At 43.6% G+C, this 26,445-nt stretch overlaps 1 protein-coding gene across 1 annotated transcript in view; it reads right to left on the bottom strand.

The window, feature by feature from the left end:
• ptprt (protein tyrosine phosphatase receptor type T) overlaps window positions 1-26,445 on the bottom strand; it is a gene marked incomplete at both ends in the record, with an annotated part of 201,112 nt that overhangs the window by 53,981 nt on the left and 120,686 nt on the right. The window contains 4 exons of the mRNA XM_080846147.1: window positions 2,970-3,105; window positions 9,518-9,574; window positions 10,992-11,028; window positions 24,207-24,480. Coding sequence (XP_080702273.1) covers window positions 2,970-3,105; window positions 9,518-9,574; window positions 10,992-11,028; window positions 24,207-24,480 — 504 coding nt within the window. The remainder of the gene's footprint in view (window positions 1-2,969; window positions 3,106-9,517; window positions 9,575-10,991; window positions 11,029-24,206; window positions 24,481-26,445) is intronic.

Consider the following 26,445-nt stretch of genomic DNA (forward strand, 5'->3'; position numbering starts at 1 on the left):
GACAGCTTTAGAGCATTTGCTGTGTGAAGAGCACACTCTTTAAGTCTTTTAGTTTGTCAGCGGAGGTGGTGATGACATTTTCACTAAATTTCTTCTGATGACATCCATTTATATCAATACCAGGTGTGCTTTATTTGTCCTGAGGTTTGCAGCACAAGTAATGATTCACCCTAACTGGTTTACCTTATCTTCCAACAATTTTGTGTGGAAGGCTATTCCACGCCAATTACGTGAACATCTTGGGAGAGGGAATTCCCTCTTGTTAAAGCCCACAGCATGGTTGTTTGCAAAAAAATGAAAAATAAAATAGAAAAACAACTTGTGAGATACAGCTTTCGCTTGACATAAAAAAAACTGCGACCTAAATGGCAAAGGGAGGTTTTGCTCTTGAGGGCTAAGGCGAAGCACCATGTTTCACAGACCAGTCAGGCCGCCACCTCTGTTGTAGAGTCGAGATGAGCGCGATGAAGGTGTTGCGTCTTATTCCCTCTGACCCTCCCCTGACTGAGCCCTGAGCGGAGCAGCTTAGGTGACTAAATGGATGCCAGACTCAAACCTCCCCGGCAGCAGGGCACCATCCGAGGTGGGGAACCAACCACTTCATCACTGTGATTGTGCATTTAGCTGTTATCAGACTTAGTCAAGTCATCAACTCATTATGTTTAAGGTGAGCGAGATAATCGTATCCATTTAGGATTCATTCGCAAGCCATTTAGGTGATTTATTTACAATGTAATTTAAATACTTTTGCAGTTCGAATTGAGAAGAGTAAGTGGCATTTTAAAGATTGTCATGCCACATTCCAGTACCTACAGTATATTAACTGCTTATCATTCCCTGATACTCTTAATGTTCGGTAGGAACTCATGACCATTCCACTTATCAATCTAATACAGAGTACTTATGGGCTTGTGGTTGTAAAACAAAGCTGTGCGCTGGCAGACTGCGATGGTTAAAGGCGAATTGCTGCTGCGGAGGAGACAGGAGGCTGATTCCCAGTGAAATATGGTGCAGGAGACTGCCAGATCTGATTAGCAGATGCTACAGTGAGCAGTAGCCTCGCTGTTGGATGGCACACTACACCATCTGAGTGTCTTGTGCAAGACAATTAGTACGCTGGACAAAATGTGATCCAGCCTGCTTCCTTCCTTCCTTCCTCCCCAAGCCTTACTCGAAAACATGGGCCTGCGATGCTTTCTGTGGTCACTGCCTATTAAGGTTATGTTGTTGACACAAACCCCATTGAGGAGACAGTGGCAGTTTGGCAGGGAGTGTTAGGGTTGATTTTTTTTTTGCTTCAGTCCTGCAAAATTGAGGATGAACACAAGGTCCCAACAGGCCAAGCAAGCTTTCAGACTGATTCTTACACCGAGCCTGGCAGGAGGAATTATCAGAACACATACCAGATGTCAAAATTCTAAACTTTTATGCGATATTTCGGTCATTAAAATTTAACCAGCTGCCATGCTGGGATTGTTAAATGGTGCCTTTAATGGCACAGTACAAGCCCTTTACGAGTGCGAGGCCTTTTAACATGCCGTGGAGAAAAAGAAATACACAACTTCGCCATTAAGTTCAGCCTGTCCACTCCACCCATCCTAACAGCTATTATATTAAAGACTGAAAGTCCATTTCTGCTGCTCCAAAACATATGTACCTCTGCCTCGGAGAGATTAAAAAGACAGTTTATTTGCTTTCAACAAGTATTTTTGAACAAATAATTCATAGGGACTGAAAGTCTTGTAAAACACTGCAATTTATAAAACATCATTCCCCCACACTGTCTAAGTCACAGCAATGAAATATGGATGACCCTGCTGAGGGGAGCTTTTCAGAATATTGTAGCCTAAGCATTTTCCTCCCGCTCTCTGATTCTGTGTGTTATGACGCATGGCAATCTATAGCCTGGTCTATTTATGAGAATATTGGTCTCCAGTCCTTTCATTTGCATCTAACCTTTTGCTCCTGTTACGCCCACGGCCCCTATTGTATGCGCACAGAGCCTGCTTTAATTAACACACTAGACCTGCAATGAAATGGCTTCCGTAGACAGATCGTTCCTCTGCGCCAAGGGGAGGCATAACTTATATTTGTTTCAGCCAAGTGCTACCTTTTAACTCGTTTACGTGCAGGATTCGTTTTTATTTTCATCGCCTTATGGTGAAAATTGTTTTTCGAAAAGTGAGCTAATTTTCCTCATTCAACTTGGCCTTGGGGGAATAAAATCATGACTAATAGGTCACGTCGTTTGGCAGGTTGACTTGTTACACTCAAACCCCACCAAAAACAAATGCCAACATTACGCTTCACATCATTTTTTTTTTAGCCTGCCACTGAACACTATTTGACCAATGGTGCAATTCTGATTGATTTGGATGGATAGCAGTGGGGTGGAAACATAGAGACCATGAGGACCTAGTATCTGTACATGAGGACCTAGTATCTGGACATCCTCTCAGAGCAAAATGGCATGGGCAGTATGTCACTGAGGGAAGGTCTACAGGGAAGGGGAATAGAGAAAGGAAAGGAAGATGCAATGGAGGTAAGCCAGTGTGCATGTATAAACAAGACAGAAAGCTGTATGCTGAAAGCACCCGAACCCTCTGCCCCATCTACAGTGCACTAGACATATGCCCTGCTCGGACCTGTGTGAAAAGTGAAGGCATGCATTCAAAAGTCAGATTAAAATTCATTATTCAAACAATCACATAGTAGAAATATTTGGTAATTATTGATACATTGATACATTTATTAATATATACATAATCAATGCTTTAAAACTAAAGAACAATCTCATCACATAAAAATGCTAATGTCATCATACTCAAGGTAGGAACAAATACAGCATTCATATCCATATATGTACTTTTTAGTCTAAAAGAAAATAAATAAAATAGGAAATATATACGTATATATTTTATTCAAAACTAGAATTGGTGAGTCTAGACTCCCATTTATCCCATCTGTACCTTCTCTTGAATGTCAGCACAACGCCCAGCAGGATGATGACAAACATGAGGATCCCGGCGATGACGCCGGCCATCTTGACCGTGCTGTCCACCTGCTTCTCAGGCTCCACGGCATTGGAGTTCTGGGTGGAGGCACCTGCAGGGGGCACAGAGACATCACAGAGAGAGAAGGAGGGGGTTTAACTGGGGCCACCTCTGCCCAGCAAACCATCCTCCACACACACACACACAATGGCACATACACACACGTATGGTTTCTATGCACACATGCCCCCCCCCCCCCCCCCCCCTCCACGACACACACACACACACACACACACACACACACACACACACACACACTCACAAATGGATAAAGAGCCTAACTGCCAACCAAACACACTGTGTACACTCAGACTCACACATTTTCACACACACATACACACACTCACACACACATCCACTTAGAAAGGATACGTCCAACTTGAAATGTGCCGTAGCAACCAAATAAGAAGTGTTGGACTATAACATGCTTATCGCATTGACATGCAGGCGTGCTGTGTGCTGAGGGTAATGCAGCAGAAGCACTGTGAGGATGTCATTATTTCAGACCACAGCCCCCACAGTGAGAAAACTGCCAGATATGTGGGTTAAGCTCTGCTGATATGACTATCAGCATCAGCAGGGCAATAGGCCATTACCCAACACAGTCACACACAGCAAAGTGTACGGATACGACAATAAGTGACATGCCGAACAATAAGCAATCCACACAATACCACTAGAGTAAGTGCAGAGCGAAGTGAACGTCAGTGCGATCGTTTACGACTGAGTGACCTGCATATGCATGATAGTGAAGATTATCCACGCAGCCAAGTTCAATTGGAAAAGAAAGGGTTTGTTATGAAAGAGACGGGCAGGGGTGGGCTACGGCTGAGGCGGCACAGATGGTCCGCACAGTAACACTTTATTCTGCCGGGTGAACTCAGTCATTCACACAGCATTTAAGGAGGCCAACATTTTGTCTCATAGTGCCTGCCAATTCATGTGGAATGATCAAATGATATGAGTTCCTATAACCGACATGGGAGAGAATAAGGAAGAAATGTACTTTCAAGCCATTTATCAGCCATTATGGCAATAAACTGTAACAATAGATTACGTGTACTATTTAAACAATAGAGAGAGTCTGTGAGAGAGACTACGTAAACGTACATTTAAGCATTTGTAAAATTCCTTTTGTCGATGCCCCATGTGCAACTACTTCATAAAAGTGTTACAGTCAGATATGCAGTGCAGGGCCCTACTAATAGAGAGAAGTAAGAAGTGAAGAAATGATTCCAAAACACTGACAGTCTGTCTGTCTCCTGCAATTTCACTAGCATTAATCTACACTAACTACTAATAACTTCTATCGGGAAAACTCCATGACCATCTCATCTCCCAGTCAGAGATGAATTGTCACTTCATCACAAAAATCACATATTTTAATAGAAAAGTATCCATATTTTGCCAGCATAACTTTGGCTACTTTTACAAGCTATGGACGCCTTTTAATCCTTATCTCGAAGCGGCCAAATGGTCGATGAAGCAACCAGTAGTGCGGATGCCAACTTGCTGATAAAACTTTACAGTGCGGCTACATGTGCTTACATGTGCTTGAGTTCACATCTTTATCTCTACACTCTCAACACCTGGACTGCCGTGGTGGCAGCATCAAACTCGTGGTTAGGTGCGGCTGAACATTTCTACCGTATCACTTGGCTTTATTTCACTTTGCTCCTGCTATCTGTAGCAGAAAGGTCGATAAAGAGGCCTCGGAAGGGTTGATATATTTTTCTTCCAATGAGCACGGCTATGAGAAAAAAGGTGAACCTAGTCAAGAGAGTATACCCATGGAAAAGTCATTACATCTGAAAATCTGTTCTGTAAGGGTTTTATTTCCCATTTTCTTCCTTCCTGAGCTAACACCATAAATCAATCCCCCCCATGTTCACCGGGGTCCATCACATCAACTCACATCAATCCAAGTGCCTCTGCTGCTGACGCAAGCCATCTGACACTTGTCATGACATGCAGATGCTTATTACTGTTACAGCTGCGATGGACACCTCGCTGACCGATCACTATCGACAACCATGTGTCAAGGGACTGTCCTTCCGCCTGACAAAAAGGGCCAATCAGGTGTCTCGTCTGATTCCAGATACTAGGGCATGATGGGCAAATGGACATTCAATCTAACTGTCAAAGAGTCTAATTCCAATTAAAAATCTACATGTGCTGAGAGTACATTTCAGAGCTACGGTGTATTATATGGAATGCTACTGAATGACAGCTAAGGGACTCAAAAAAAGGGCACACTTACAAGCATATAGATATTCTAAATTAGGAAAGATATACATATAAATTTATATGAGCAATTCCAAGGGGACATTCCTTCCTTTTCCACTTAAAGACTGTCAATGGATGCAAGTGGTTGTGCAACCTTGTTACACAATGGTCATATATTAATGCATTTATTTGCCTGCGTGGGAAGCTCTATATAATCCTCACCTCCATAGATGTTTCTTTTACACAAAGACTGAGGTAAATATGCCTTTTTAAACAAACCCAACAGATTAAAAACAGATTAAAAATCCCAAACGCCTCGACATCTTGTGTAACTGGGCTGCACACAAAATCCCAAAGCATACCATTTATTAACAAACGGGTATGAGAGGAGGGAAGATGCTTTGGCTCTCCTGCCAAAAGGTTTTAACATGTGCCGTCAGATTCCTTCCAACCCATTCTAATTCACGACGACATGGAAATAACGTTTCAAATTTGCCCTTATGTGGTTCACATACATATCACACCACTATAAGCAACCTGCTGAGTAGGTGGCCACTTCACATTTTCAATAAACAATTATGTGCTTCAGTCATCATCGGAAGACATGAAGACCTATGAACGCATTTACATGTATCTGGTTCTTCATTTGCTCAAAGAAGAGGCGATGTAAAGCCAATTCCCCCTGCCTTGAATGGCAGCATATGGTTGACTCAGTGAGGGGCCAACATCAGTGAGACATGTGTGTGTAAGTGTGGTATGTGTGTGTGTGTGAGTGTGGTATGTGTATGTGTGTGTATGTGTGTGCGGTATGTGTGTGTGGTATGTGTGTGTGTGTGTGTGTGTGTGTGTGTGTGTGTGTGTGTGTGTGTGTGTGTGTGTGTGTGTATCTGTCTGTATTTTTAGCCCACCACATTACAACATGCCCTGAGATCAACACAGGTGATTCTCCACACTCGAGCAGGAGAGGCCATGTATCATCTCTGTCCCATTACAGCCCCTCCTGATGCGCTGTCCTCGGCCGGCCCGCAGCTGATTGGGTTCAGCAGTTCATCATGTAACAATAGAGAGCCCATCTGGCTTGCTTTAGCCTATTTTCTGATATGATACTGCCCGCTCTGGCCCGCAATCCCACTTACTTAACAAGGTTCCCGACTCGCGGTGTGCCTTATCTCCGCCTATTTGCAGGTGGCTGGCAGTGGATGGCAGTAGAAGGTAGTATGTAAAGACCGGGGGAAATTCAACCGTGTCCTTACAGAGAGCGGGGGGACAACAAGTATCTGTCGACCAAGAAAAGTCTTTGAATACATTTTGAAGGTAATCAAGTAGGCAAAAGTGGTGGCAACATAATGACCACTGGAGACCACTGGCTATTGCAATATCTTGCTTATTAAATGCTTATAAATGGTTAATATCTAGTTGATGAAGAGGATCAAATAAGTCACACTGCGTGTTTCCAGAAGACAAAAGCCATTTGGTGCCTGATTTAGAAGCCCTTGATCCATTATATAAATGCTAAGCCCTGGTGTGATTAAAAGGCTCACCATTCATTTCACATTTTACATCTCACGCCCCCATCCTTGGTTGTTTGCCTAAAAAGAAAGATCGGAATCCTTTTATTTTGGGTTGGAGGAAAATTAAGCATGAGACGAGGAATTATAACTAAAACCCACAATATTAAACCTTAATACCACCCATGTTCACCGGGTGAATTCGAATGAGCAGCCGCTTGCCGTAATTGAGTGATTCTTGGATACTGTTCAATAAGGGAACCAAGTGGGCTGAACTTAAGCCTTTGAAGCACATGAAGGCGCATACATTTCACAGGGACACTTCCTGGCTTCTGGTGGAAGCTGAAGTCTCGCCGGATGCTCACAGAGCTTAGAGGGGCAGACAAAGCCAGGGGCCTATTGTTCAGCAGGGGACGGTATCACAGCAGCTGTGCTGAGTGCCTCTAATGGGATTATAATCTCAGTTACTGCAGCTTGGGGTCAGATGAACACAGATTACTGGATACTCAAATGGAACTATAAACAAACCACAATGCTAATAGCACTAGAATGAACCCCAAGCCCAATGTTGAGCACAGTTGGGACATTACTAAGGGGTTACTGGGTCAACAGGGATCGGGTGCGTTGTTAATGCTTTAAATCCTTCATCCTGCTTCTTAAAAAAAAAAAACTGAGGGCGGAAGTCACATTAAAGTATTTCTAAATGGGTGGGTGTGGATTTTAGTCAACAATGCCATGACTATTTTTGCCAACTGCCTACATATTTCAGGCTTTAATCCATCACATTTAATGCAGATACACAATGTAGAACAATGAAGAATTATTACGAGGTAAGAACGAAGAATGAAGCAAGGTTCTGAAAGAGGGAAGCTGGCTATACTGAATAAATTGAAATGGACAAAACATGAAATTGTGTTGGAAATCGTTCAACAGCCATGCCGTCCATCTCAGTTTTAAACTAGAGTAGCTCTGCTGTGTTTTTAAAATGTGATCCTAATGGCTGAATAGATTGTAGATAAAGATGAACAGTACCAAAACAGTCCAATTTGCACTGCAAACAAAATGGCAGGCGAAGCCATAATCATTAAAAAAAAGAAAGAAAAAATGTGCTAAAAATACGCCTTTGATCAACCCCCAGCTCTACAAGTCTTTGAAAATGCAAACATGGCTTACTTCGACCCATTTCTGATTTGTGTCAGGGCAATTGAGCATTTTGTAAGTACCCCTCAGGGCAAATGAAGGCTCACTGAGGTGTGCGAGAGCACGGGTAGGCTTAGACGCCTTACAATGACCACAGCCCGTGCACCTGTCTGCTCATTGAGTGTGAAGCATGGAGGGCCACCGACACAGAACCCCCCTCCCTGATGCTTCTCACCTCCACGTGGTCTCCTGAGGCCTGTGGCTCAGACAGCTGAGCTGCCAAACTCCCCACGTCTCACCTCGACCAGGTCGCCCACGGTGGGGCTGGTCTACTAAACCCCTGGTGGGAATGGATAGTCAAGTGGAGCCAAAGCCAGCCTCCGCTCAGTAAGCCTATGGCCATGTGCAATGCCCTCTTTAATTTCATAGTCATAAGTCAAGACAGACAAAAGTTGTCGTAGAATTTGGGGTGATAGTGGTTCAGGAGTTAGAGGAGTTGTTCAGCAATCGGAAGGTTGCTAGTTCAAACCCTTGAGCAAGACACTGAACCCCCAACTGCTCACGATGTGCAGGTTGACACCTTAGATAGCAGCCTCTGTTATCGGTGTGTGAATGGGCAAATGTCTGAGGCATTCATCTGTCAAGTGCTTTGAGTGCTCCATGCGTAGAGAAGTGCTACACAAATAAAGTCCATTTGCCATACCATAAGACATGTTTTGAGATGTAATATTCCAGTTTTAATTAATGCTATCCAACGTCATCGTCGAGCAGGGATACACATACAAACCACACACATCTCCCACACATACTTAAACCCTCACACAGACATGTGGAACCACACACACACACACACACACACACACACACACACACACACACACACACACGCATACACATGCATGCACACGCAAACACACCCCCATACACACACACATATGCACATACACACAGAAACATGCACACACACACACACAGAAAGGCTGGCAGGATGCAGGATGTGTTTGAAATGTTAATGTCAGTGAAGCAATCAGGATAGGGTTTATGGTTAACATCATTTAAAATGTTTTGCTCAAATCGTTATTCAAGTTTGCCCTAAAATCATAAAATCATGCATTCCATATATTCAAAACTCTAATATTTTCAAAATACAAAAGTCTCCAGACTGTACCAAATTTATCAGATTTTAAAGGTTTTATTGTTTTAGGGTTTTTATAAAGAAGTGTTAATGTTATTATGATTTCATCATATTGTCTGTTGGTTTACTTCAAGAAGGAAATGAGCAAAACTGAAAGATGTCGAATGTCAGGGACCTTTACAAATGCCAAACCAAAGCAGAGAACAGTTTCACCAGTGAGGGGAGTGAGGGGACACATAGCCAGGGAACTCAAGGGAACGGTAGTGTCAATGAAAATGATAGCCAGCTACACTTTTTTGAGGACCAGACATGCAAACAAATGCATTAAAAATGTGTAACAAGATTAAAAAAAAAGTGCTAACAAAGGGAGAAAACATAAAGAAATGTCTATTTGTTTAAAAAAAAAAAAAGAATCAGGATATAAGAAAGAAATCTGACTATGGAGCAATAATCACCTTCACTGGGGATGACAAGTATGTACGGCGTGGTATTTTGTCCCCTACCTATTACCACTAAGACAATGTTTATAGTTCCAGGTCAGCATGCATGAGAGAAAAGAAACAAAGAAAAAAGTCTAAAAAATATGTCTCCATTTTCAAAAACGTTCAAGTCTTCCATATTAAAGCATATTATCTTTAAAGTGATTCAGGGGGAAGGGGGTTCAGGGTACAATAAGATGCCTATGGGAAAGTCTACAAAATAATGACATATGACTTTAATCAAGTTGCTGATATCTCTGTTAGGTGATCATGACCGAATGGAGAAGTGTGTCTGACTGTAGCTGTGAATCAGTTTATAAAGGAGAGTATATTATCATCTACGTGCAACTGAATGGGACACTGAGATGCAAGCACTCATATCAATCTGTGACTATGACTATAAACCAAAGAAATGGAGAACAAAATGCAAAAAAAAAAAAAACAGAATGAAGAAAAAGAAACATAACAAAAATCACTGAATTTTGAACTTTGTGGCAGAGACTGTTCCCATCCACACAATCAGATGGAGGGTGTGCTTGAAGCACATAAGCTGATTCTTTGGACTCATTCGCTCGTCATATTTTTTTTTTGCTACTCATTAACCTGTCTGACTTGCTTTGAGGAATGCTAGGGCCACAAAGTTGAAAGCATGTCGTTCTCCTGAGTAGACACGCAGACTTTTCCCACTCACAGTGAAAACTCAACTCAACTCAGGCAGGAGGGATGACGAAAAATGAAGAGAAATACAAAAATCAAGAAGCAACCAAAAGAAAAAGCAGACTGTCAACGAGGGATGACTGACTGACAATGGGTGAATAGAGTCAAATAAAGTCAATGGCAGCTGTTCAGAAATGCATGGGAATTTGAATAAATAAACTTTAACTTAGATAAGAGAAAGGTGGAGCAAAAGCAAAAGGAATGAGATGAGGCTGTTGCTTTTGTAAGGGTCTATCGTAATATTCAGTATTCATTGGACTGGATAAAAGGTTCAGAGCTAATACGACTGGTCCTTAAGGACATTAACTACTTGGTAAGGATGTATAACAGAGAAGACAAGACAGATAAAATAAAAATAAGGAGAAAAAAAGGAAAACATGGGCAAAAAAACATGAAATGGAGCTGAAATGGAGAGAATCTTCACAGAATCTTAAGCTACAGGCTGAATCATGCAGGTTTAGGTGAGGGTAAAAAGGGTCAGTATAAACACTGCTACAATTTGGCTCTGACCTTATCTGTATTTACTAAAGAGTGACACACCTCGGGCTACATTTAGAAAGTACACAATAATAAACACTGAGTCCCTGCTCGTAGATGAGCCCTCCACTTAAAGATGGCCCTCGACTGTCTTTTGGCAATAATGAACCAATTAAAAATGATAAAATACAACCATTTCAGTTCCAATTAGTTACTTATTATTTATGCATGCAGACAGAGGGGAAAAGTCTCATACCTTTAGTAGCCAGTCGCACACAGTTAATTTTGATTTCCTGGAAGAAGCAGAAAAAAGAAAGGAAAATAGAGATTTGGTTAGTGTCTTTCTAGCCAACACATAATGCATTGGTAAGTGTGAATGTGAAAGTGTGAAAGTGTGCATGTACAAGAAAACATCTGAAACATTTAGCATCTGTTGTTGGGAATGGTGAAGTATTTGGCATGCATCTAATTAACTATAAAGAGTAGGCAACACCCATGGTTCATTCCTTTTTACATATTTAGTATTCTGTTTATTTTGATATAAATGACTTTCCATCAGTCACATTTGTAATTCTATTGACTTCCAGAATGTCATTGGGGACCCATCAACAAGAAACATCATGAGTTGATGTGAGTTTACTTAACAAGCCATGTCAATATATCTTCATTGCTTCAGCCTGTGCAGGGATTTAGAATTGGAAGAGATGAGAAAGAAAAATAAATGAAGAGGTAAACGCAGGGTTGGATGTGGCCCTCGCCCTGAGCAAAGACTCACATAGCCATAAAAACACCTTTGCATCGCGTCCCAGCAGGACATTTTCCCTGCCTTTAGGCGAGGAGACTCCATTAGCTAAAACCCTAAAATTGCATCTATGGCAAAAAAAAAGAGAGAACACTCATATCTCTCTCGGCCACTTTCCGTGTAATGACTTTCTGACAGGTTGTAATTAGCGCTCGCGTCCCCACAAAGATGTTGTCAACAAGGCAGCTTAGGGGCTTCTGAATGGTCACACAGATGCTACTACTCAATTATATCCTGTTTTTTCCTGTTTTTATTTGAATTAGACACATTGACATGCAGTGTACATTCACCAGATAAAGAACCTTTCTGCAAACCAGAGGTCCTGCTGGCCTTAAGAGAGAAACACTTGCCAATCATAGATTGGTGTTAGCTATCTTATGTTTCCAGATAAGCACCACCACCACTCGACCGCTCTAAAGATGCTATCTCTATTCAGCGTGTTCTTCATGGACACAAAAGCACATCAGGGGGGTTATTACTACAAGACATAAACAAATGCAGGCAGTCATTTTCACAAACACACATGCCAATATCTGAGCAAGCTCACAGACAGGCGCACACACACTCACAAACACACACACACAGACGCTGATTTGATCGGTAGGGCTAATGCACAGTCAACATTAGTAATGTGAGGGAGGCTTGAGAGGGTGCTGAAGTGATCGATTCGTTTCATTTCAGTGGCACTCATTACTGTGCTGTAGGATGCTACATAATTCATTTAAATTAACCTGGATATTGATTCTGCACTCGCCACAGTGGAAAGCCAACTATCTGGGGACCAGCACTGCACAGCTTGGGGAAGATCCTTGATAAGCACTTAGAATTTGTTACACAGATGAATATACTTTATAATACTGTGCTGCTTTTGGTTGAGGGCATTAGAAAAATGAATTAAAGGATTAGGTTGAGGGAGCCAAATTGATTCAGGTGGTTAAAAAAAGGCTAAAGATCACAGTGAAGTAAATTCCTTGTTTGTGTGTGTGTGCGCGGGAATGTGTGTGTGTGTGTGTGTGTATCTGTGAGAAAACTCGCAGAATATGCACATTTTCATGCACACAAAAAAATGTACGCAGAAGAGCCTCAGCCTTGGACAAATCAAAAGAGATTTTAGAGAAAGGAAAAAAGGCCTCCCAAAAAAAGAAATCACTACTGCAGCACAGAACCAATCGATTCACAGAATATACTACTATGTTCCTCACCATTCTCGCCTTTGAGACTTCCCAACATCGGCAGGCAATGTGTTGCTTTGATTCCCAAAGAAAGCAACACACGCGGCTGCAAACACCACCAAGACGAGCACCACCACCGCAAGAGCCTCTCCCACGCGCGTGTGTGTGTGTTTACCACCACATCCAAAGCCATTGTCTGTCCTGAGGACTTTGACAAATGAACTGCCAGTGGGGGGGTTAGAAGGGTGACAGTCAGTCCGAGTCCGAGGCGTTTCAGCTGCTTTGCCAGCCATGGCTGTGCGTGTGAGATGATGAACCACAGGAGCAGATGGATTGAACTGTCAGGGGTGATTCAACCTTGTGTGTGGCTGGTCTGTCTTCAAGACCCATGAGTGAGTCTGACACTTATTTTGTTCAGGAGCCCAAAAGGCTTAAAATCATGTCTTACTCCAGCACACACACACACACACACACACACACACACACACACACACACACATATACACACGCCTACTGCACTCCACCGAAGGCAAACTCATGAGAGGGGGCTTGCTTTCTCTGCAGAACTAGTGAAAACTCACTAACAAAAGCTCAGTTAGAACTTAGAAATAGCATTATGGAGTTTGTAACAGGTGTACAGCCACATATAATCTGAATTGGCAGGCTATACACTTCATCCGTCCCTTTTCTGCCTCTTAGATGTTTTATTTCACAGTTAACTAGAATTGATGGTTTACCATGTCTAAAGGTACACAAATCACTCCATTTCGCCACCCAATCAGAGTTAAGAGCCATTTAGGATTAGCTACCCATGACATCACTGTGTGCGCTACTCAAACTAAAACAGGCAGCTATTAAATGTCTAGCCCTGTAACTATCTGGATGAAACTCTCTGTGTGTGCAATTTGCACAGCTACATCATTTAATGTTTAGCTTAGACCTTAGATCATGTCCTCCTCTAATATACACACACATGCAACCCAAGGTACCTACAAAGGGGTCTCCTCTGGAGATATGAGAGAGCCCTCGTGGGTTTTCATTCCTAGATAGGGGCTTGAATTAACCACATTGACTCTATGACAAGGTCTGACATGGAATTGAAACAGGTGGTTATATTAAGGGTGTAGAAGAATAAGGAAGAAATTAATTGAAGAGGAAAAATGGTAGCAGGGTGATGAACTGATAAACGGAATGAAGACAGTCACCAGAGAGAGAGAAAATGAGACAGAAAGAGAGAGAGAGTGAAAATGAGAGAGGAAGCAAGGGAGAAGGAACTGCTGGGCGAGCTGCATTTGATTCTTGCTGCTTGTCAGGCAGGGCGAGGCAGACGGGGGAGATGGCTGGACTACATCACTTACAGACAGTGACAGCTAAGGTTCAGCCTCTGGCCCCCCCAGTCTAATAAGGCAGTGACAAACTGTCAAGCAGTTTTTAGACTGATTCGGTAATGGCTCACAGCAAGAGAGAGAGAAAAAAAATGTTTCAACCGTCAAATCCATTTTTGACAAATCCAATGAATTTTGATGGAAATACTGTAGAATTTAAAAGCAAACAGCACACAGGTGTAATACAGAGCTTAACTGAGTATGCATTAATAAAACAATGCACAGTATAAAACTGTGAGTGTATTCATGATAATGCAACAGTATATGCATTGGTGATCCTGATAAATGAATGCAAACATTTCAACTATAAACTCCGCCTCTTGTACAAATGCAGTAGTGAGAATATTTTAAACTTTACGAAAATACAAAAATTCCTTCTGCATACTTCGGCAATGCTTGCCACCTTTAAATATAGACCAACCAAGGAGTAGGAAAAGAACAGATGCCACATCTCATACATATTCAATCGAAAACTTAATTAAGCAAGAGAACATGCCATCCCCTTACATGGGGTTCAGAGACACCTTCTGAGAAAGCATCTTGACGGGAAAAAAAAAGACTAAAAATGAGAAACAGATGGGTGGGTAATGTGAAGGGATCAAGCGATACAATCACACACCGGCTCAAACCCTGTCTGCCCAGTCCTGTTATCGGTGCAGATAAAGGTCAAGATAACTTGTGCTCATGCGTTCAGGGCCAACTCATAAATTGAATTACTGGGAATATGAATTAGTATGTCCCCTTCGGTAATGAACTAAATATAATACTGAGAATGTTTGCAAATATATAAAAGTATGTCCAAAAACAATGGCAGTGACTAACAAACATCAGTGAAAGCCAAATATGTTTCTATTTGAGTCTAGATCAACGCCTGTAAATAACATGGCCAACATGGCTTCATGCCCCTCCGTTATATAGAAATGCGGCCATGTTGCGAAATATGGAGCCAGAGTTTGCGCTATAGGGACTTTCTTCTCCTATCGGTACAGTAGAAACAAGCGTCAAAGTCAGGTTCTGTAAGGTGGTAAACCTGCGCCCTTGTCCAAATACCAAGGCCCAGTGGGTCGCAGACTGGCGTCATTGAATTTTCAGTACCCGCATGCCAAATTGTGAGCATCAGCATATACATTTGCTTTGCTTTGTACACTCACTGGTGACAGTAATCTAGCTTAAATTACAGTGATAGATATGATCGGACAAATACGGTCACATTCCATAAATCCTCTTTATTAAGCTGTAAAAAATTGCCTCACTTAAAATCTACGGAGAAAAATACAAATGCAAAATTTAAGGGCAGATCTGATATCTGCTACCAACAGACGCTGCCAGCTGGGCTTGCCGTAATGGCTGAAAACATAATATAAATCAAATAAAATTGCATTCAACTTGGACGAGCAAAAGGGGAAACAAGCCCCTGGAGACCGACACTTATACACCAACAAAATAAGCAAATGCAAAGTTATGATTTACTCCCAGAGCCCAATCTGTATCACCCCCAAAAGTTCATAAAGTCCCCAACGAAGACAAAATCCTTCAAAGTGAAAGGTAAAGCCTGACAACACTCACTACATGCCATGCATAAAGGTAGACTCAGGCAATCATCGCAGGGCTACTTCAGGGGTAACAGAAATATAACACGTTTCAGTTGGAGATATTTCATTAATACGGATGAGTCTAGGAAGGACATTTATCAAAAAACTCTGCCCAGCAAAAAAAATATACAGCCGCGGAAAAAATTAAGAGACCACTTGAAAATTATCAGTTTCTCTGGTTTTACTATTTATTGGTATGTGTTAAAGTAAAATGTACATTTTAGTTTTATTCTATAACCTACTGGCAACATTCCTACCAAATTTCAAATAAAAATATTGTCGTTTAGATAATTTATTTGCAGAAAAATGACAATTGGTCAAAATAGCAAAAAAGATGCAGTGTCTTCAGATCTCGAATAATGCAAAGAAAACAAGCTCATATTCATTTTTAAACTACACAATACTAATTCTTTAACTTAGGAAGAGTTCAGAAATCAATATTTGGTGGAATAACCTTGATTTAAAATCACAACTTTCATGTGTCTTGGCATGCTCTCCACCAGTCTTTCACATTGCCGTTGGGTGACTTTATGCTACTCCTGGCGCAAGAATTCAAGCAGCTCGGCTTCTTTTCATGGCTTGTGACCATCCATCTTCCTCTTGATCACATTTCAGAGGTTTTTTTATGGCATTCAGGTCTCGAAATTGGGCTGGCCATGACAGGGTCCTGATCTGGTGATACTCCATCCACACCTTTACTGGCCTGGCTGTGTGGCATGGAGCATTGCCCTGCTGGAAAAAACACTTCTCAGAGTTGGGGAACATTGTCAGAGCAAAAGGAAGCAAGTTTTTCTTCCGGGACAACGTTGTACTTTGCCTGGCTGAGGTTTGTAAAAGACCATAAGGATTGAACCAAAGCCGACTGGAGGGTCTCCTAGTTCGTCTTCTCTGATGAGTCCAATTTCACAGTAGGTGCAAGACTCTGTGGCTTGTAGGCCTCTCCAGGTCTCCGTCTAACCATCAGACGACCATGTGTTGGGCAAAGCTGAAAATTGGACTCATCAGAGAAGACTGGTGGAGAGCATGCCAAGACACATGAAAGTTGTGATTTTAAATCAAGGTTATTCCACCAAATATTGATTTCTGAACTCTTCCTAAGTTAAAGCATTAGTATTGTGTAGTTTAAAAATGAATATGAGCTTGTTTTCTTTGCATTATTCGAGATTCTGAAGACACTGCATCTTTTTTGCTATTTTGACCAATTGTCATTTTTCTGCAAATAAATGATCTAAATGACAATATTTTTATTTGAAATTTGGTAGGAATGTTGCCAGTAGGTTATAGAATAAAACTTAAATGTACATTTTACTTTAACACATACCAATAAATAGTAAAACCAGAGAAACTGATAATTTTGAAGTGGTCTCTTAATTTTTTCCGCGGCTGTATATATATATATATATTATTATTTATTTTTTTGGTGGGCACAGTTTTTGGCACCGCCCTCTTAGTGGCGCCCTAGGCGACCGCCTATACCGCCTGTAGGAAAGTCCGCCCCTGGGTACCAGAAATATAACACGTTTCAGCTGGAGATACTTCATTAATACGGATGAGTCTAGGAAGGACATTTATCACATTGAACATGAACTGGAAATTCACTGACGTTGATGTGACTGATGTTCATAACGGTGCGGAATGCTCTGCCAGTGCAATGAGAATTGAGAAGTCATTATTTCAGACACATGGTTATTGCCAGTGCACTGTCTGCAGTACTGCTGCAGCCCATCTCATCCAGCGAGGTCTGTCAATCACTTCATTCCCAAGTGTATTCAGGCCTCCTTACGATATCAGGGAATACCTTTTTTTAAATAAAAATAAAATACAAAAACGTGCAGGTATCAGGATAGGGAAAACTTACTGTTCTTATGAGTTTGAACTGTGGATGGGACAGAGTTTAGAGAATTTGGACAAGAATAGGGATGTGGAAAATAAGCTATTTCGTCATCTACACATGGGGATTGGCAATATACATTGTACTCCAGCCAGCCAGCAGGAGGGCTAGGCCTTTGACTGCTTCACTTTTGAGAGACGATACACTGTCCATGTTATTTACAGTTATTGCTCCAGATGCTTAGCAAACGTCTGGAACGTGTAGCAAAAAACAAAACAGTTTTGTCTGAAAAAGGACTGACTCTTTTTTTTCTCTCTCTCTCCCTCTTTGTGTGGAGATGACTCCTGAGGTGCAGGTGCGGTGACGCAGGCCTCATCTCACACACGGTCCACGTCTGAGGAAGCCGCAGGGGGGGCAGGAATCATTACTGCGTCTCCCTCTGTGCCCTGACCACCGGCAGCCCCTTTCACCTCAGAGTCATGCCACTGCAGCCAGGAGGGCTCTCTGAGCCTCACTCCCTCCCACAGCGACCAACAGTTCAATACCCGGCACTCATCTCCTTCCTTCACTCTCTCATTTTCTCTCTCTCTCTCTCTCTGACTCTCTTCCTTATATAACCCCCTGTCTGCCTGGCTTCACAAACACGTGGTTAAGGTAACACTCCAGGGAGGGAGCAGGGCTATTCAGCTTTCACAGCCCCGCTGTCTGCTCCCAGCTCGACAAGCCGGAGCCCCTCGGCCCTTAATCACACAATCCCAACACCCGGTGTCTGTGTCCTCTGCCCTGCCTTGCCCCTTTAGGCCTCCGCTGGGTGGGAGATGGGGGTGAGGGGGAAGAGGGGGTGGAGAAGGTGAGATTCTAGCCTGAGCTATCTTCTAACCCTGACCCCCACCGCCCCTACGGTCTTGGCTTTTGAAGGTGGGAGAAAGGTTGGGGAATGTTCACAACAAACCCACAAATAAATGTGCCCCTCTATACACACCTGTGCACAGACACAGACACAGGGAAGCTCACAATTGCACACACACACACACACACACACACACACACACACACACACACACACACACACACACACACACACACACACACACAAACACCCACACACACCAGCAGTCCAGGGACTTAACGTTTTAATTAAACAACTTCCAACTTGGGGGACAGATTGTTTTGTCTACGTGTCGATAGGCCAGGGGAACTGGGGGACAAATAGAAAATGAACAAATGAGGAGCGGGTAATAAGTGAGGAGTGGGAAGGGACCGGGAGAGAGCCCCGGTCTACCTGCAGCAGGGGCCTCCTTTGTGGCAGTGATCTGAATTCCAAATGCCCGAGAATGACTGATGACTTCTGCTTGAGGAGAGCTATTTCAGAAGAACCTACCATACGCTTTGAGCCCGCCTGTGATGAAGAGAAAGACAGGCTCCACGTGCTGTGCGGCGCAGAAAGCGGTGTGGTTTGGTTTAGAGACAAGGCTCTGTCAAAGGAGGGGTGAGGCACTGCCCACCAGCGAGGCATGTTTTATGTTTTTATAATTGTTTCTGTCTTGATAGGCCAGCAAAAGAGATGGAACGGTAGTAGAAATGGTAACAAATAATTATTGGCACCTCACAAAAAACTCCCACCCACCAAGTGAAAGGCACACGCCCACGCACAAGTGGAGCTTGTGAAACAGCGCGGTGAGGTGGCCCTCCTATTCTGTGAGTAATGCTCTTGGTATTTTTTTTTCTCCACACGGCCGTGTTTATTGACTGTAGCCGGCGAAGAGTCGGACATTTCCAAAGCACACAGAGAGCATAGAGGCTAATTAGCACTTGTCAGCAGCAAGCAGTGGCACAGTTAATAAATGTAGGGACAGCCATTTATAGTTTTTCATTCTTCGAGGCGGGGAGAGGGGGGTCAAAGGCAGAGAGGATATTTTTTTTCCAGCCAGGCAGCAGATGCAGGGTTAGCTGGGAGTTGGAGCGCATCTCGTGTGGAGCAGCAGTGGCTTGAGCTGCATACCAAATCCTTGACTATGCAGGTGGAACCGCTGGAGGACAGGAGTATTACTCTCTCTCTCTATCTCACTCACTCTCTCTCTCTCTCTCTCTCTCTCTGTCTCTCTGTCATCTCACACACACACACACGTACACCAACAGACAAACTCACACATCGCCATCCCACCCCCACCCCCCCCCCTCACACACACACACACACACAAACACACAAACACTCATGCACACTCATGCACACACACACACACACACACACACACACACACACACACACACACACACACACACACACACACACACACACACACACACACACACACACACACACACACACACACACACAGAAACACAGAGAGATAGAGAGAGAGAGAGACAGAGAGAATTGGACAGAGAGAATTCTCTCACCATGTCCTGATCTAATATTCAGCCGTTCCCTCTACACAGGCAGATACATCTTGTCACAGTAATAAAACAAGACAGTTTCACATTGAGACGTTTTTTATCCTAGTTATTCAAGTTAAGTAACTTTGCACAACTATTTGAAGTGACTGAACTAGTTTGAAGTTTGAGGAAGTGTTTATATGCTTGGTCCAAGCAACACGTTTATTGTGGATACTGACTCTCAAAACAAAATCACCTTTACTGCCTACTCAAAAAGCAATAAATAAAAGGGGCAAATAAGATGAGAGCAATCTGTCCTAGTCCTAGCCTAGCGTAGCGCCTGTGACTGTGACAGGACTGAAGGTGATTATATTCAGATTGCAGACAAGGATGAAAAGACTCCAGTAAATAACAGGGAACAGAGGGAAAGAGTAAAGAAGAGATTGTGAGTGTGTCTGGGGTGTGTGTGTGGGTTGTGTGTGTGTTAGTGTGTGTGTGGGTGTGTGTGTGTGTGTGTGTGTGTGTACGTGTGTGTTAGTGTGTGTGTGTGTGTGTGAGAGTTGTGTGTGTGTGTGTGTGTGGGGGGGGGGGGGGGGGGTTGCAGGTGTGCGTGTGTGTGTGCGTAAACACCCGACTGAGAGAGGAAGAGAAAGAGGGACAGAGAGAGAGAGGGAGAGAAAGAGGGACAGAGAGAGAGAGAGGGAGAGAAATGGCAATAAAAAGGCAGATTTAATTTGCACTCCTCTAAATGCCTTTGGCTACCATCCAAAACACTGACATCATTACTGTTAAGAGCTGGGCTTTCTTTTTCAGACCCCTGGACAAACAGCGAACAAGGAGAAGTGAGACGAGGACAGGACAGGACAGGACAGGAGAGGAGAGGAGAGGGGAAGGAGCAATGAGGAGAGGAGATGGAATGAAGACAGGGGAGGAGGTGAGAGGAGTGGAGTGGAGTTGAGTGGAGAAGAAAGAGAATAATGGCCGGCGAGCAGACAACATGGACTAATTACAAAGGTTAGAAGAGACAGAAAGAGAGGGTCTTGTAGAAGAAGAAAGGCGACAAGTGGAAAGGAGAGAAGGGGAAAAGAAGAAGAGATGAGAGGAGGCAGGTGGACACTTGGAGACTGGGAGAGAGAGGCTTGAAAAACATCTACATGTTCCTGCTTTTGCTGTCAGTGTGAGTGATTTGTGAGTGAGTATTGTACACCATAAGAGCTGCCCATCTAGCCACCAAGCAAGGAGTTAGTGTTGCGGTTGGCTGTCTCTTCATAAGTGGAGGCCTTTTTCGGAGGGCATATCTCCATTCACTCGCATTGCAGGAGCATCTCTTCAGTTCAAACCACACCACTTAACCAGCACCTGAAAGCAACTATACAACACTGCCCCCCCCCCCCCCCCTCCCCATCCCCCAACAAAGCACACACAATCCCAACCAGCTAGGACAGAGACACTCAGCCCCCATCAGTGGCCAAGAAAGAGAGACATTTAAAAAGTGTGTGCGTGTGTGTGTGTGTGTCTGTGTGTGTGTGTGTGTGTGTGTGTGTGTGTGTGGAGATGGGGGGGGGGGGGGTTGTTGCTGGGAATGAAATGAAATGTTTTCAGAGGTTCAGAGGGGGGTGGACTGGGTGGGCAAGCCATCATCTATCTTTATTAGCCGTCTCCCGCTGCAGCCGGCACTCGCCGGGAGACGGATGTGGCTCCGCTTCCACGAGAGGGCCTCGGGGGAAGGCATCTCGGGCGCGCCACGGTGCCAGGAGAGATTCAGCACGAGACGAGTGCCAGGCTGGCACGGGCTCAGGACTCAGCAGGCGGGCAGCCCCCACGCACACACACACACACACACACACACACACACACACACACACACACACACACACACACACACACACACACACACACACACACACACACACACACACACACACACACACACACACACACACACACACACACACACACACTCCACCCCACCCTCAGGCACGGGAAGACAGAGCTGCATCTCTGTCCACATGCAATCCCAAAGTGCCCACCCACCCTCACGTCAGCCATGTCGGTCTTTCTCTTCTCTCATGTAGAGAACTCGGGTGGTATTATAGGCTTTGTGAAAGCCTGCCTGTGGGTTCTGGCGATGGGCGAGCTATCTAATTGGCTGGTTGCTGAAGGGGATTTGAGGGGACAGTATCTGCAGCAAACCACCCATGAAAGGACAATGAGGGGGCCACGCGGGCTAAGGAGGCAACCGAGCCGAGGCGAGACGAGACGAGACAAGAGGCGGCGCGGCGGGGCCAATCCATGTTCTGCCAGTCACCGCACAAACGCCACAGAGGACCAATTGTGAAAGACAGGAGATGGGGTTCTTAACTGGATTGGTATGCATCACCTGTCTCACACCCATCTCTGTGTGTGTGTGTGTGTGTGTGTGTGTGTGTGTGTGGAGATGGGGTTCTTTCTTAACTGGATTGGTATGCATCACCTGTCTCACACCCATCTCTCTCTGTGTGTGTGTGTGTGTGTGTGTGTGTGTGTGTGTGTGTGTGTGTGTGTGTGTGGAGATGGGGTTCTTTCTTAACTGGATTGGTATGCATCACCTGTCTCACACCCATCTCTCTCTGTGTGTGTGTGTGTGTGTGTGTGTGTGTGTGTGTGTGTGTGTGTGTGTGTGTGTGTGTGTGTGTGTGTGTGTGGAGATGGGGTTCTTAACTGGATTGGTATGCATCACCTGTCTCACACCCATCTCTGATGTGTGTTAATGAACAGCGAGTCGATGGACACTTCTACAGGCACAGGTGTTTTCAGTTCCGTAAAAGACTATTATGCATTGATGCATTCATTGAGTGTGCAATCCATTTTAAATTAACATACTATGGGGGGGGGGTTGAGAGTTATCAGAGACATATATTAATCATTTATATTCACTTACATTGAGAACAAGTACTAATAAATATCATATCATCTCACATAGCTAGTTTTTGTATTTTGACTTGAATTTTAGGTGTTGAATGCTCAGATTTGAATGGTTTGTTTTGTGTTAGACATCAGCTCTGTAGCCCACATTTGCATTTACATTAAATGTTCATTTTCACTCGGAAGGCCCGTGATGAAAGACATGGGAGAGAAAGTTTCAACATGAGAGGAGAAGTTGACAGGAAATATCAAGCTAAATCCATCTTTTATGCATGGCGCTCATATCAAATTATCTAGGTCATGGTCTGATGTTGTTTTCGCTGCCTTCCCCTGCCCTGCAAGCATGAAACTCTGCAATTGAATTGAACGGGATCCAATCAAATCATGAAACAAATGTGACCCAGTGCGCATTTGTGCTGTGCACACAAACGTCTCAGCGCGCAGCATATGGGCAAATTTGAGAATTCAGGACAAAAAAACAAAAACATGTTACAACAATAAATATTTAAATGAAGAATCAAAATTAAGGTTTAGAAGAGAAGGGGCCTAACACTCCCTTATACATAGTTCATGACTTCATTGGCAAAAACATAGTTGCAGGAACTACAATTGGTGACAAATTGGAGTTTATCATTAGCCTATTGTTCTCAACTGAATCACTCTGAACGGCAGACCAAATAGCAACCAGTGGGGGTTGCTAAGTGCAATGACTTTGGCGTGAAGTGTTTAATAATGTATTCACGACACAGTGGCAGTAGTGCCAGAGCTAGGCGAAGTGATACAAATAGTAGAAGCAACATTAGCAAACATTTAAGAAAAAGTCGGAGCAAGAGCAATGTGTAAATGTATTCACCAAGGACAAAGATATTGTTTCCTTACTGCCAATGGAGTTTGGGAAAAGTCTAATATATCGGCCTGCACTATGAGTGGTGAAGTAGGAATTATAGCAATTGAACGATCGAAAACAATTCCCAGTGGAGCAGCATGGCCAGACCTTCTCTAATCACGATGTGAATTTGGGTCTGCTTATACCAGGCTATCTTATCACACCTTTTGATTGCATCATTACACCTTTTCCTAGTCACTAACACATAATAAGTGAATGATAATTAGGCCTACAGACCACAAGCCTGACATTTTTATCGAGAAACCTAACTGTCACCCTGTGACTATCCGTGACTTTCCGTGACTATCCGTGTCTGAACAGCAGTATGGCTCCGAATTACAAATTATTACAGAACATCTGAGCAACCAATGTGTCCAGAAATCAAGCTGAAAATGTTCCCTCTGACCCTGGTTTATAGAACGCATTACCAAATACTGGTCATGAGGAGACACCATATTGTGCTGAAAAAGATGGGAGTATCAGACCTCCAATTAGACCTCAGCGGAAGCACACACACACTCACCCCATTGGCTCTGCTCAGGGCTTGGTAGTAAATGCTGTAGCTCTTGGCGGGTGAGAGCGGCGCGTTCCAGTATCCGTTGTAGGTCTTGTTGTCGCCGATGGTGAACGAGTGCGTGGCGGCCACGGTGGTCGGCGGCAGCTCGGCGGCGAAGTAGTAGGCCGAGTTGCGGACGGAGGCGTTCCGGTAGCTCATGGGCACGGCGAAGCACTCCACAGTCTCGGCCGCCCGCCGCACCTTCTGCTTGCGATCCTCCTGAACCACAACCTGGTACGCACTGGGGGAGCAGAACACAGCTCCACTCAAACATGTCCCATGCAAGGATACACAAGACGAGATGTTACACTTGTGGTGCGAGTACTTAGGGCCTCATACACACATGGGCCAGCTCTCCCTAACTCACATGCTTAGCCCTGTACCTAAAGGAATACAGATGAGCTCTTATGTAACTACAGGAAATAACTTTGTATGGCATACCATGACTAGGATCAAGGTTATACAGAGCTCCCTAACTCACATGCTTAGCCCTATACCTAAAGGGATACAAATGAGCTCTTATCTAACTACAGGAAATAACTTTGTATGGCTATGGCATACCATGACTAGGATCAAGGTTATACTGAGAATGTAATGGAATTGAATTTGCAATAATATAAAGTTAACAGACATGTTTAAAAATATAACCAAGAAGAAGGATCAGAAATCTCCCTCCCATCTGCACAGGTAGGCCCTACTCTGTGATGCAGTGGACATAGTATTTCCTCCAACAAAAGCGAGCTGCTTCACATAAAATATGACTCCTTGGAGAATTTGGACACACCGGTGCAGCCTTGGTGCAGAGAGAGAGAAAGAGAGAGAGACAGAGAGAGAGAGAGAGAGAGAGAGAGAAAGAGACAGAGAGAGAGAGAGAGAGAGAGAAAGAGACAGAGAGAGAGAGACAGAGAGAGAGAGAGATAGGGAGAGAGAGAGAGAGAGAGAGAGAGAGAGAGAGAGAGAGAGAGAGAGAGAGAGAGAGACTAACCAAACTCCTGCTCAGTCCAAACAGGCATTTCAGCTGTGGACCAGCAGAGGGAAATCTCTCTCTAATTAGCCGTGAGAGACGGGCTGGAGGAGCAGTGAGGATTAGGCTTTTTTGAGAGACCTTGTCAAGGATGAGGAATTGGTAATGAGTGCGGCGTTTGTTTCTCTCCAGCCGCCTCTGAATGGACATAAGGGCTTCTTTTGAGTCTCTGCGCAGGATAGCACGATCGCCTGCAATTATGTGCCTCAATGCTAAGAACATACTTCACAATTATGTGCAATTAGGGAAATGTATGTTTCACCAAAGGACTATGACAAATTATCCCGGCCTCTAATTTGACATCTTTTATTATGGATAATTACTTACGAAACCAAAGAAGACCACTTTTCTTTTTCAAAGAGCGTATATCTATTTTAAAGCTAATGCCTTTCCATGTATTCAGCATTCAAATTCTATGTTAATTTGAGTGTGGGTGCTGTGTGTGTGTGTGTGTGTGTGTATGTGTGTGTGTGTGTGTGTGTGTGTGTGTGTGTGTGTGTGTGTGTGTGTGTGTGTGTGTGTGTGTGTGCGTGTGTGCTTGATTCTCTATGCATGTGAAGAAAAATAAACTTTATAATAAAAATGTTAAAATCAGCAAGAAATCATTATAGAATAGATTAAACCCTGACCTACTGTGATGCAATGCAAAACGAGAAATCAATAATGACATGGTTGTTTCACAGTGATCTTACTTTTGTCAGAGAAGTTGATTTTGGCAGCTCAGCGTCTGCTTTCATTTAACATGCACGCACTCAACCATTTTCTCAGTGCAAATAAACTGAGTTTTGTGGGGGTGGTTCTTCTCAGAGTGGAGCTTTTTTTAAGACCTTGTACAATAATGTCTGTCGGCACACGCTGCATGTACTTTTCCTACAGTAGTCTGTGCTTGATAAACACAACGACACAAAGGGTTTTGTTTTCTCTAAAAGAACGCTCTAAGTTTGCCAAACACAAATTAAACTAAATCTCTACAGTGCCTTTGCATGCAAATTAAAAGGAATGGCTGCTTCTAATACTAACGCCCCTTTACATGTGTGATGGTAGATCCCTTCACTGTTTAGGTAAGTCATGTGACCTTGGCAGGGTGATTCAAGGGGGGGGGGGGGGGCATGCATCACTGCAGGAGTCCGTAATGCCCTTTTCACTATCTGTTGTGGATTGCCTGCGCAAAATTCAAAATTG

This window comes from Sprattus sprattus (genome assembly GCF_963457725.1).
Source record: "Sprattus sprattus genome assembly, chromosome: 10".
Taxonomy (NCBI): Eukaryota; Metazoa; Chordata; class Actinopteri; order Clupeiformes; family Clupeidae; genus Sprattus; species Sprattus sprattus.